The following is a 12,174-nucleotide window of genomic DNA, read 5'->3' on the forward strand; positions in this document are numbered from 1 at the left end:
AGGGTTGAGTGGATGCAAGATCTGCCCCACTGGGAGAGCAGGGTTGGGTTCTGGTGTAGGTGCTACCGGTTATGAGCTTCGCAGGAGTGGGTACCAGGCCTGGCGTGGCCAGTCCAGGGCAATCAGAATTGTCCTTTGTCTGTCCTGTCTTATCTTGAGCAATATTCTTCAGAGGAGGGGCGGGGGGAGGCATAGATTGAGAGTTTTACCCACTGAAAGGATAGGGTATCCACTTTCCAGGCCCTGTTGTGAGGTATCCTGGTGCAGAATCTGTTGAGCTGGTGATTGTAGGGGGAGACAGAGATCCATCTCTGGGGTCCCCCATTTCTGAATCAGAAGGTTGAAGGTTCTGGGCTCTAGTTGCCACTCGTTTGGGTCTAGGAGATTTCTGCTTAAACTGTCTGCCAGTGAGTTGTGTGCCTGGCACGAATTGAGCTTGCAGATGGACCTACATGTCCAAGGCAGTGTTCCACAGGGCCATGGTTAGCTTGCACAGTGGGTAAGAGTGGGTTCCCCCCATGCTTGTTGATGTACCACATAACTGTGGTGGTGTTTGTTTTTATTAGCAGGTGTCCTGGAGAGACCAGGGATCTGAAAGCTGTCAGAGCATGCTGCACAGCTAGCCTCTCTTTCTGGTTGATGTGCAAATGCATTTGATTTGGGCTCCAGTGGTCCTGGAATGCACCTGCTGTCCATGTGTGCCCCCCCCCCCGGCATAGTCTGACGAGTCTGTGGTTAGGGTCTGGGCAGTGTGGGGTTGGGTAAAGGGCAGTCCCTTGTTGAGGTTGCATGTTGTTGCCCCCACCAAAGGAACTCTGTCCTTAAACAGGGTATTATGGGAATAACAGTTTCCAGGTCCTGAGAATTTTAGCACCAAAGAATTAAGTACCATTGAAGTTTCCTCATATGCAGTCTGGCATATGGAATTAATAGGATGCATGAGGCCATGAACCCTAGGGCCTGCAGGATTTTCCTTGCAGACAGCTGGGTTCTGGTGGCCATTTGAGTAAAATAGCCTGTTAGACAGGCTTGTTTTTCTGGAGTGAGGAATGCCATCTGGGATTCTGTGTCCAACTTTGCTCCCAGGAATACAATCTTTTGACTGGGGACTAGTTTTGATTTCTTTTCGTTGATGGTGTACCCCACGGAGCTTAGAAGATTTCTTACAAAATGTCAGGTGCTGCAACAGCATTTCCTGCCTGCCTGAATCAGGCAGCCATCCAAGTCTGGGTAAATCTGAATATTTCTCTGTCTGCAGTAAGCAATGGCTGGGGCCAGGCATTTTGTGAATACTCTGCAAGCCATGGATAAGCCAAAGGGAAATGCAGAGAACTGCTAATGCATAGATCCTGCCCTGAAGCATAGATATTTTCTGCACGTCTCCCTTAGAGGGATGTGCAGACAGGCTTCTTTTAAGTCTAGGGTGACTAACCAGGCATCCTTGGCTGGCATACGTAGAAGCTGCTGCAGGGTGAGCATTTTGAATTTTGGTACTACCAGGAAGGTGTTGAGAATGGAAAGATCCAAGATTGGGCGCCAAGTGCCTTCTTTTCTGGGTACCAGGAAAAGTCTGGAATAGAACCCTTGACCTATCTGTTCCGCAGGAACAGGCTGAATTGCCCTTATAGAGAGCAGGGATTGGACTTGGTTTTGAGCCTCTGCCCACTGGTTTACAGGGATTGGACTTGGTTTTGAGCCTCTGCCCACTGGTTTACAGGGAGGTCTGGGAACAGTTTTGGGGTTGGCAGTGAGTGGAAGTAAAATTTGTACCCCTGGGATACAATGTTGAGGACCCATCGGTCTTTGGAGATGGGAATCCAGTTTTTTGCATGAACGGCAAGTTTCCCCCCCTAGGGGCACAAGCAGTTGGGCAGAGGATGCGAGTGGAATTGAGCAGTCTTTGGGAATTCTTTCCGAAAGGGGGTGGTTTAGCACTCCCTGCTTTAGAGGTGGAGGCACTCCAGTGCTTAGATCTCTGCATACTCAGATTGTAGTCTGGGTGGTCGGTTTCCCCTGGGTCTAGTTTGAGATGGCCTTGAGGGGCTGGAAAGGACCAATGTTTTGGAGGGACAATGCCTACTGAATCTAGGAGGCTGTACTTGCAGGAATTCTTTAACTGTCTGCATGAATTTAGCATTTCCTTTCATCTTTTTAAGAACCTCTTCTGCTTTGGTGCCAAACAGATTGCCCTTGTTCAAAAGAGCGTCTAGTAACTTGGATTTGACATCATCTGGCAAGGTCTGCATTCTTAAGCCAAGTATGCCTTCTCGGTACAGAACCAGGGACGGTTTCCCTGCAAGATGCTTCTAAGGCGTCAAAGCCACACTGCAATGTATGCTTGCTGACTTGGTTTGCAGAATGCATACGCTCTTGAAATTCTTTAGTTTCTGCACAGTCTGTAAAATTCTTTATTTTCTGCACAGTCTGTAAAGGTAGCTATTATTTGCTTAGCAAGTTCCATAATATGTTGTTGGTACATCAGCATGTGAAACTGACAATTCAAAGCCCTAATGGCAAGAGTTGCAGAGGTATATACTTTCTTACCACATCTGTCCAAAGCTCTGGAATCCCTGTCCGAAGGGGTGGGATTCTTAGCTGTAGTTGCCTTGATACCCTTAGGCCCCTGGGAAATGATCTCTGGGTCAACAGTAGAATTTTTTTAAAAGAAATTTGAGAGAGTCAGGTACTTTGTAGCACCTGTCTGGTTTCCTAGGGGCAGGGGGTAAAGAATGAGGAGCAAGACTGGATTCCATAAAGACATCAACAACTTCCAGGACTGGTGGTATTGCTAAAGGTCTGTGTTGTGGCAAGTCTAGAAATTCTCGGAGTCTCTTTTTGGACTGAGGATAATCTTTGCATTCCCAGTGGAAATGCAATCAAAGTATGTAAGGTTTCACCAAAAGAGAAATCCTCTGGAGGAGAGGCAGAGGGAATGGATTCCTCTGCATCAGAATCCTCATAAGCAGATAAAGGCATGTCTTCATAATCAGAAACCTCAGAGCCGGACTCTTGGTCTTTTGAAGCTCCTGGGGACTGGTCTCTTTCTCTTACTAGGGGAAGGCTGCCTCCCCAAATTAGTAACTGTTTTCTTCCTTGCTGCTGACTCCTTAACTGCGTTCTCTCAGCTTGCTTTCTTATCAGTCAAGTTTGCCTTTCATCTTCATACTGAGTTTGTCTTTTTCATCTTCATACTGACAGCATACTGTTAAAAGTCCTGCATGTGGCATTAAATGGTTGCAATGAAACTCACTCATCACACAGCTCTGTTCTCTTACCTTGCAGTACCTCCTTATCTGCAAAGTATGTTGGCTTAGTTTGAAGGTTTAAAGTTAAGTCATTGAGACAGTTTACCATAGGGGGGTGTCTTACAACTCCCCGCTTTGGAAGTGGGAGCCCCCCCCACTGCTTAGGCCGTTTGAATACCTTGGGACTGAAGCCTGGGTGTTACACGGGTTCTGGGTTTGGACTGAAGGCCTGGAAGAGGCAGGAAAGGATCAATTCCTAGAGGGCCATTGCCTACAAAATCTGGGAGGCTGTACTTGCAGGAAATCTAACAGTTTGCATAGATTTAGCTTTTTCCTCCATCTTTTTTTTTTAGTAGTACTACTGCTTTGTTGCCAAACAGGCGAGCTTGATTTAAGTGACCATCCAGTAATTTAGCTTTAACATGATCGGGTAAAGATTGCTCCTTAAGCCAAGCATGCCTTCTCAGTACAGACACAGTGACAGCAGCCCTGCAAGATGCCTCAAGAATCAAAAACCACACTGCAAAGTATGTTTTCCAATTTGTTCAGCAGAATGCATTAAATCCTGTAATTCTTGATTTTCAGCAGTGTCAGGAATCATCATTTTCTGTTTAAGCAATCCAATAATATGCTGCTGATACTTTAACATATGAAACTGGCAGCTTAAGGCCCTAATGGCCAAAGTTGCAGAAATGTATACCTTCTTACCCAAAATATCCAGCGCCCTAGAATCTCTATCAGAGGGGTAGGGGTTTTGGCAATAGTCGCCTTAATGCCCTTGGGTCCCTGTGAAATGGTCTCAGGATCCGCAGTAGGATTTTTAAAGAGGAACTTGTGAGAGTCAGGTACCCTATAATACCCATCAGGTTTTCTGGGAGCAGGAGGTAAAGTGTCAGGGGCCAGGCTAGATTCCGAGAAGGCATCTACAATGTCCAGTACAGGAGGGATAGCTAAAGGCCTGTGTTGAGGCAGGAGTAAGAATCCCCTAAGCTTCTTTTTAGAGTCAGAGCAATCCTGGCCTTTCCAGTGGAAATGCTCCCCAAGAGTATGCAAGGTTTCACCAAAAGAGAAATCCACTGGAGGGGAAGCAGAGGGAATGGAGCCTTCTGCATCAGAATCCTCATAGGTAGAAAAGTGCAAATTCTGGTCATTAGAGAAAACAGAAATTTCAGAATCCTGATCCGAAGAAACAGAAGGAAAATCGGTCCTAGGTCTCTTAGAGGGAGCAGGGTGGCTTCCCCTGATTAGAGTAATAAGGTCTTCAGCCATTCTTATTTGTTTTTTTAGGCATAGGGGCCTGACCATGTAGTCTGGTTGTCTGTTTTCTGGGCATAGATCGGGTTTTAGGCCTTGAGGAAGAAGATGGTTGTCGGTTTAATATGCAAGTCAGTAGGCCTAAATACACCCTCAGAAGCCGGTGCCTGCACAGCAGTTCCAGACCCATCCAAGGCAGAGACATCTGCAGGTTCCACAGTTGAAGAAGCATCTCGCGGCATACCGGACTCCGAATAGGTCTCAGTAGAGGCCTGTGAATCTGAAGTAGCAGGTATCAGGGGCTGCAAAAACGCCTCACTGAGTACCGGCGAACTGGCGACTAGCTTAGGAGAAGCATAGTCGGCAGCTATGGACCTATGCGGTCAGCCTCTGTCTTTATCCTTGCTTTTTTTCGGAATGTTGGTAGTCTGGTGGCTTACCGAAGCCATTTCTGGATAGTTGAACAGAGTACTAAAGTATTTAGATGCGAAAATGAACAGACGACGAATAGTACGAGGTTTGAATAAGGCACAAAACCGACAGCGAGGTATGCCGTGGTCTGGGCCTAGGCAAGGAATGCAGTACAAATGAAAATCTTTATGAGGTATTTGCTTTCCACAAGATATACAACTGTTAACTTTTACTAACTTCGGTTTAGAGCAAGAAAAAGGACCAACGGGGTACTTAGCTTAGTTGAAGACTTCGGATAGGAAACTTGAAAACGAAAATTTCAGGAGTCGGCCGACCGGCACTTGCGAACTGCTTCTGCTTTGGGCACCGCACGACAAGAAAGACTTATGTAATGGCGTTGGCTGCATGCTTTATACCCCTGACTACCTGACGTCATGGAAGATGATACAGCAACCGACGCAGGACCCAAGACTTTGATAATCAGGCCAACTGAGAGCTACCTGCAAGCAGTTAACCCAAATGTGACGACTGCAATAGTGAAACACAAAGATCACCACCTTCTCCTCTGCCGACATGGATCCTGGGGCAGACTCCGTGACCTCTAAAACCAGGTCTCTGATGACATGTGCCATGTAATTCAGCACACAAAAAGGTAAACGTGGCTGAAGCACAAGTATGCCTCCAGAAACGGTCCATGGCCCATGACTCTCAGTCAGGCAGATGGACCATAGAGCTCTCCTTTGTTAGCTATTTCTTAATGGCCACCACAACCACCATGGCGTCAACTGGGGATCCCTTACACCAGTGTTGCCTGTCGGATGAGGCGCTAAGAATTTTGTCAGGGAGCTTGGAGATAGGCTACACCATGTCCCTTTTTTAGTCCACAACAGGATCTCTGGGAAGGGACACCCAGGAGGTAAAGGGTCCTGTGCCAAACGCCTCCAGGAACATAGACTCATCAGGGTTGGGACACAAGAGGAGTCCCAAATGCCTCATTTCCACATATGTTTGAGGAGGGTGTCTCTGGGGAGGACTCAAACCTCAGGGAACCCCCTGGGGCAGAGGGGCAACAGGCTGTGACCAAAAAGTGAAAAAAAGTAGGTGCTAAAAGCACCATAATACTCTCACCACAACAGAACAATATGTTGAAACATAGCCTCAAACTAGTTTCGGTGGAACACCTTCTAAACAGGGCAAATAGCAGCAGACTCATTATCGGCTGATATAATTGATGTTTATTTTGTTCGAGTGTTCCAATTAACAAATGAGCTTAACTATTTTCATGAATTAGTTTAAAGTGACCTAATGAAAATAGTAAAATGTAGATAAAAACATTCATAATCAATTATTCAATTCACAAAATATGGATGATACCATACGATTAAAAAATTACCAACTTTTATTATCTATGTTTTACTATTTTCATTAGGTCATTTTATTGCCTATATCTAGGCTAATGACCATCTCAGTCTTCCTCTTTAAAAATTAAACATCTATTATATCAGCTGATAATGATTCTGCTACTATTTAAAGGTGTTTGTAGAGTGATTCAAACTGTCTGATGAAATGACTTGTGAGTCGTGAAAGCGCTAACCTTTTGTTTTTTGCTTTATTTTTTTTTTAAGTTTCTGCCTTGTAAGTTATTGTTCAGTTTACCTTTTTTTTTCTTCCACTGGCGACTTGTCCCCTGAAGGGGCAAGATGGCAGATTCTGGGCCAGAAAGAGTAGCCAGGATGGACTCTGTGGAAGACATCAAGGGTCTTGGAGCAGATAAAACCCTCTCCACCACATCAAAAGCAGCGGGTGAGCGAATCCCAGAAGCAGAGGAGAGTAAAACCAGACCCGCCATCTGTGCCAAAGGGAGAGGAAGATCAGGGCCTCCAGGCACAGAGACTCCGGGTGGAAGGGCAGACTCCGAAAACCTCAAAGTAGACACCATCCTTTTGCATCTGACAGAGACCATGGCTCAGAGCCGGAGCAGAGCCACTCAGGACAATGGTCGGTGTCGAGGTACCTGGGACCATCAGCACCAACCACCATGCCAGGAAACCTCAGACCCAATGACTCAAAACGGGGATCGGAGAAGGAGGAAGGGAAGGAAAGTAGAGTGCATGCTCCCAGCCCCGGAGGGGGAGGAGGGAGTCAAGACTCCCATCTGGATCTGGGTCTGGGTAAACCTCACATCATCCTGCTCACCTCAGCTTTGGAAAGAGTACAGGTGGACTGGATGGACAGAGCCACTGACCCGGGTCTGAACTGGTGCTGAGGGGAGGCAGAAAGGGGTGAACGGCCTCGGGAAATCTCCGGCAAAAAAACGCAGAGACCGGAGTCGAGGGGAGTCTCTGGTTGTATCCGGACAAGATTTGGCTGGAGGTTCTTTGAGGAAGTGCAGTCAGGGGACTGTTTTTTAGGCCTATCCCAGTCTTTGGGACAAGACTTCTCCCCGTCCCCGGACTTCTTCGAAGGAAGTTGAGTCCCAGAAGATGGGGAGGAAAAGGTACACGTGACAGCACCCTCCGAAGGAAGGATGCCCTTCAGAATTAGTTAGTTCCTCCAATGCACAGGGGTTGAAGCCCACACAGACTGAACAGGAGGTCTCCAGGTGCTGAACCCCCAAGCACACAACACAGAGAGGGGCAGTTTGTGGCCACACTCGGCACACTTCCTGAAGCCTGGCTTGGAAGGCTCCGCCATGGCTAAAGGAAACACATACGCTCACACATACGAGAGGGGGGAAGAAAGACAGAAAGAGAGAGAAAGGCGGGAAGGGAGAGATAGAAAGAGGGAAAAAAAAACGCACTAGTGCAGAGGGATAGGGTAGGTAAGGAAAGATAGTCACAGCTAGAGAAATTTAGAAAGCAAAAGGGAAGATTTACTCACAAAAAAAGAAGTTCAACCCTGAGGAAAACTTGGAGCTGCAATCCATGCTGCTGATTACACAATCTGCAAACGAGATCTGGGGTGGGGACAGGGGTGGAAAATGTGGCAGAGTCTGATTTGTAGTGGATTTGTGTCCCACAGGTTGCAGATAAAATGAAAGATCTACCAATCCAGTGGAACCACAAAAAGTTTTCTGAAGTGAGGCAAGCCCCCCCCCCCCCTTCACCCACCACACCCCTAAACTATACAAATACTAAATCAAAGACTAAACACAGTGCAGGTGAGGGAGGAATCAAACCTACTGCAATAATTTTGTGATTGCAAAGAATGGTACCTGCTGCAACAGTGAGCAAACATTCCTCAACAACAAACACAAATGCAAGATACCAGCACACCAAACCCTACACATTTCATAATGGTGCAATTACAGCTGCTTTTTTTTCGAATGGGGTCAGTAAATCAGCACCTTGACAATACACAACAGCTAATGTCATCTGATAAAAATGTCAAACAGACTGGGGGTAACAGAAAATATGGACAGGATGAGTCACCCCAAACATATCATTTTATTATATTTTTAGACTTGCCAAGTCTTTCTGAAGTGTGTGTGTGTGTGTGTGTGTGTGTGTGCGCTTAACTGCTTGTCCAGAGTAAAACACCACAGGTAAAGGTTGAAACTGCAGGTCCAAGACTTACCTAAATACTTTTAGTACAATCACATTTAGTACAGTATTTTAACAGAATAAATTATCCCACAGTTTCTCATTAAAATGAATGGGAATCAGAACATGAAAATGAGATGTCATAATATTGCTTAGCTTGACGTTTCATTCTAGCCCCAACGCATACACATGACAACTGCTTGTAAAGACTGACCCTGGAGTTAGACCATGTTCTCTGTAGTGGTAGAACTATAGCTCAAAGAACTGTACAATATTTGCCAAAACTGGATCCAGAAAATCTTGATTTATTCTTTATGTTTAAAGAATTCACTTTGCACAGTGACTGCCTCCTGCTTAAAGTATACACAAACTGCAAGACCATAGCATGGTAACAAGGAATCACCACCAAACGTATCATGGGAATCTAGAAAAACACAGTAATTGACAGAAAACACCACAGATGGACAAACTTGGCTACCACTTCATTAACTTTTCTCCAATTTATAGGCAACTGAACAGCTTTTGTGATTATATGCAGTATACATAAACATGCATTTATTACTGCATACTTGGAAACTGTTCAGCATTTACGTATTAATCAGTCGATGTAACTTCACAGCATACAGGTACTGTGAAGGATTTCACTAAACTTGGCAAAGCATAATCATAAAACACTTCAACCTTGTTCAAACTGAATCTGACATTCCATTAAATAACTTGGAAACAACTGAGCAGGAGATAACCTACATTATAACACGCCTTTTATGTAAAAGAGCATACTGCAATGCACAAACCATGTGGGTTCAAACTCATCATGGTGGCATTCTAGTTGAAAGGAGAAAATGCACTTTGGAAAACCAGGTAACTGTTTAGAGACTGTTGGTCAAATTACATTGACAACCTCATGGAATGTAGGGGGGTCATTTCCCAGACTACAGAAAGTGTTTGCCTTTCCTGTCTAGTTAATAAATAGAACAAAAGGGTGATTTTCCGGGCACACAAACACATGTGCAGAAAGAGTCAAGATAATTCAAGACAAACATATGCACATACTTACAAAACATGAGAAATGAGTCATGCCAAGCAAATTACTAGTATGCTGTAGAGGCTTTTGATTGGTTTTAGGTTACTGAACAATTAATGATTTGCAATGTAGATAGGTTACTGAACGATTAATGATTTGCAATGCAAATGACCCTCTGTCATAGGTAGACCAAGTTCAACTCTAAATAAACTGTGCGCGTTATGTTACTATGTCAGGGGAAGAGTCTCAGTCTGGTACTTGAATGTGGAAGGCATGTTCTTGAAGGACAATGAGTTTCTAGGTCTATGTAGTACTTGGTGTACAACAGACAAAGACGCACGCAGGCAGACAGACGCAGGCAGGTAGAGATGCAGACACACACACACAGACACACACACACAGACACACACACACAGACACACACACACAGACACACACACACAGACACACACACACACATCTTGTGTGGCCTAGATATTTTTACAATTCACATTAAGAGTGAAAAAAGTGGCCCAGAAGCTGATAACTTCTTAAGGTTGGGTGCAAAGAAACATTCCAAGCAGGGGTATTCAATACCATTGCTGGGATTAGTTAGCCTTTGTAACTGCCAGTATGCACAGAGGGACTTGGCTGGGCTCCCACTTATCTGTCAAAAATCATACAAGGACAAAACATTTTAGAATTGCCACCTGCATGCTAACAGCAGTTATACAATCCATCACTTCTTAACCCCCCCAATCAAAGTTTGCAGGCTAGTGAAAACTAAGGCTCAGCTTGCCTTTGGTGATTTTTAAACCCTAATTTTGAAAAGCTTGAATGTGTTTCAAGTATACATCGAAGAGTTTCTTAAGTTACACACATTCACAACCATTTCAGAAACATTTTGCGTTTTCACAGTCCCACATTGCTTCCATAGGAAAAAAGCATTTACTCTGGACTGCAATCTCTATTGCTATCTGGTAGAATACTGAAGCTTCAGATTCTCAGAATACACAACTCCATATGTTTAATAGCTTGTTACTACAACTGTACTCAGACCTCTCATATCTGCAATAGATACAAGCACCCATTAATACCGGTGCAACTTGTATTATAGGCTTAGGACATAAGGTTCACTGATCAGTTTTCAAACAGTGTAAAAAAAATAAATTGCAGCAAATACGGATTCTCTCCAAAAGTTTAATGTCCGACTAAACAATATGCACCTCTAACCATTATAACACTTTGTGTAAGCATGGTATTGTCCTTATCAGTGAAGTTACCCCTTCGCACTTGAGTAAAACCAGCTAGTCCTCATCACCTTCTTTAGAATTACTGCGTAAAATAAAAATACTGTAGATGACAAAGACTTGCCTTACGAACAAGGGGAAAAAAAAGTGCACTACTGCACTACAGACAGACATTTTGTCTGGTGGTGATTACATCTCTACAGTATAGTATTTTAAGTGCTCATGCTAACTTACCTCTTTCTAACATGCAGCGATACATACTTGGCATTAAAGTTTTCAATCATAGCACGGGATGCTTGGTCCATTAATTTCTGAGCCAATCCTAGCCGTCTATGGGATCTCTTCACTGCCTGATCAAAGACGAAGAGAGAAACAGACTACATCACATGCAGCAACAAACACTCAATTTATTAAACTTTGCGCATACAATTAAAAAATATTTTAATTAAAAGTGGTTTTAGATTTTACAACCATTGTGTTGAACAAGCCAGACTGCAGTCTTGCAAGTCACTGGGGGATGGGGTGGGGTTGACTTCAGAGGCAAACAATCATACCACAATTGTTCAGAGAACTTTGGCATTTATGAGAACCCCAATGTTCCACACATTAAAACTGCAGGTATAAAGAATTCTAAGGTAGGTACGCAAACTTGTAAAAGCATAAAAAATGCACATTACAGTCTGCCAACACCACAGACATGTGCTTGGAAAAAAAAGGATGCATTTGGTAATGTGGGTACACCAAGCAATTCCTTGCTTAAATGAACAGGGCACACCCTGACAAGTACTTTCAAAGACTAAACCCCATCTGGATGCCCATCCCCCCAAAGTTATTTTATAGCAAAATTACACTCTGGTAGCCTAGCAGTCATACTTTGTCAAGTGCCAAGAACTTGTCCTTACTATATCAGCTGCTCTGGGGTGGAGGGATGGACAAACACTCCTGTGATGGGTCCTATAGCTGGATCTTCAACAATTAAAACATTTTGTATCTTTCTGAAAACCCAAATACTCATGACAACGAATTCCATGTTGTCACAAGTCCACTATTCAAGTATGCACATTCCCTGGACCCACCAGTTGTTGACTGCAATATGCAAGCAGTCACAAGAAAATGCAAGTATCATGTCAAGTGTGTCCTATTGTGACTTGCAAGCACCTTCCTTCGAGTTAAGAAAAACACAGACTTAACCTTGCTACTATGAAGAATAACTGGCACATACTCTCAAAAATTAGAGAAAAAAAGCAAAGCATAGAAGGAGGTGGACTCTCAAAAATTAGAGAAAAAAAGCAAAGCATAAAGGGAGGTGGAAGTAGTATATCTAAGAGCAAGAGGTAGGTGGTCTCTGCAGCTCAAAATGAAAAAAACAATGCGTGTGTGTGCATGCACGTGACACGCATACATATACTATATACAATTACACACACACATATATATATATATATATATATATATATATATATAAAATA

The 12,174-nt window shown here is 44.0% G+C and overlaps 1 protein-coding gene across 2 annotated transcripts in view; it reads right to left on the reverse strand.

Moving 5' to 3' along the window:
- NAA10 (N-alpha-acetyltransferase 10, NatA catalytic subunit) overlaps nt 1-12,174 on the reverse strand; it is a 363,584-nt gene that overhangs the window by 275,719 nt on the left and 75,691 nt on the right. For both annotated transcript variants that reach the window (XM_044080371.1, XM_044080370.1), the window contains exon 5: nt 10,940-11,055. In XM_044080371.1, coding sequence (XP_043936306.1) covers nt 10,940-11,055 — 116 coding nt within the window. The remainder of the gene's footprint in view (nt 1-10,939; nt 11,056-12,174) is intronic.

This window comes from Protopterus annectens, chromosome 8.part0 (genome assembly GCF_019279795.1).
Source record: "Protopterus annectens isolate FY-2018-M chromosome 8.part0, PAN1.0, whole genome shotgun sequence".
Lineage (NCBI taxonomy): Eukaryota > Metazoa > Chordata > Ceratodontiformes > Protopteridae > Protopterus > Protopterus annectens.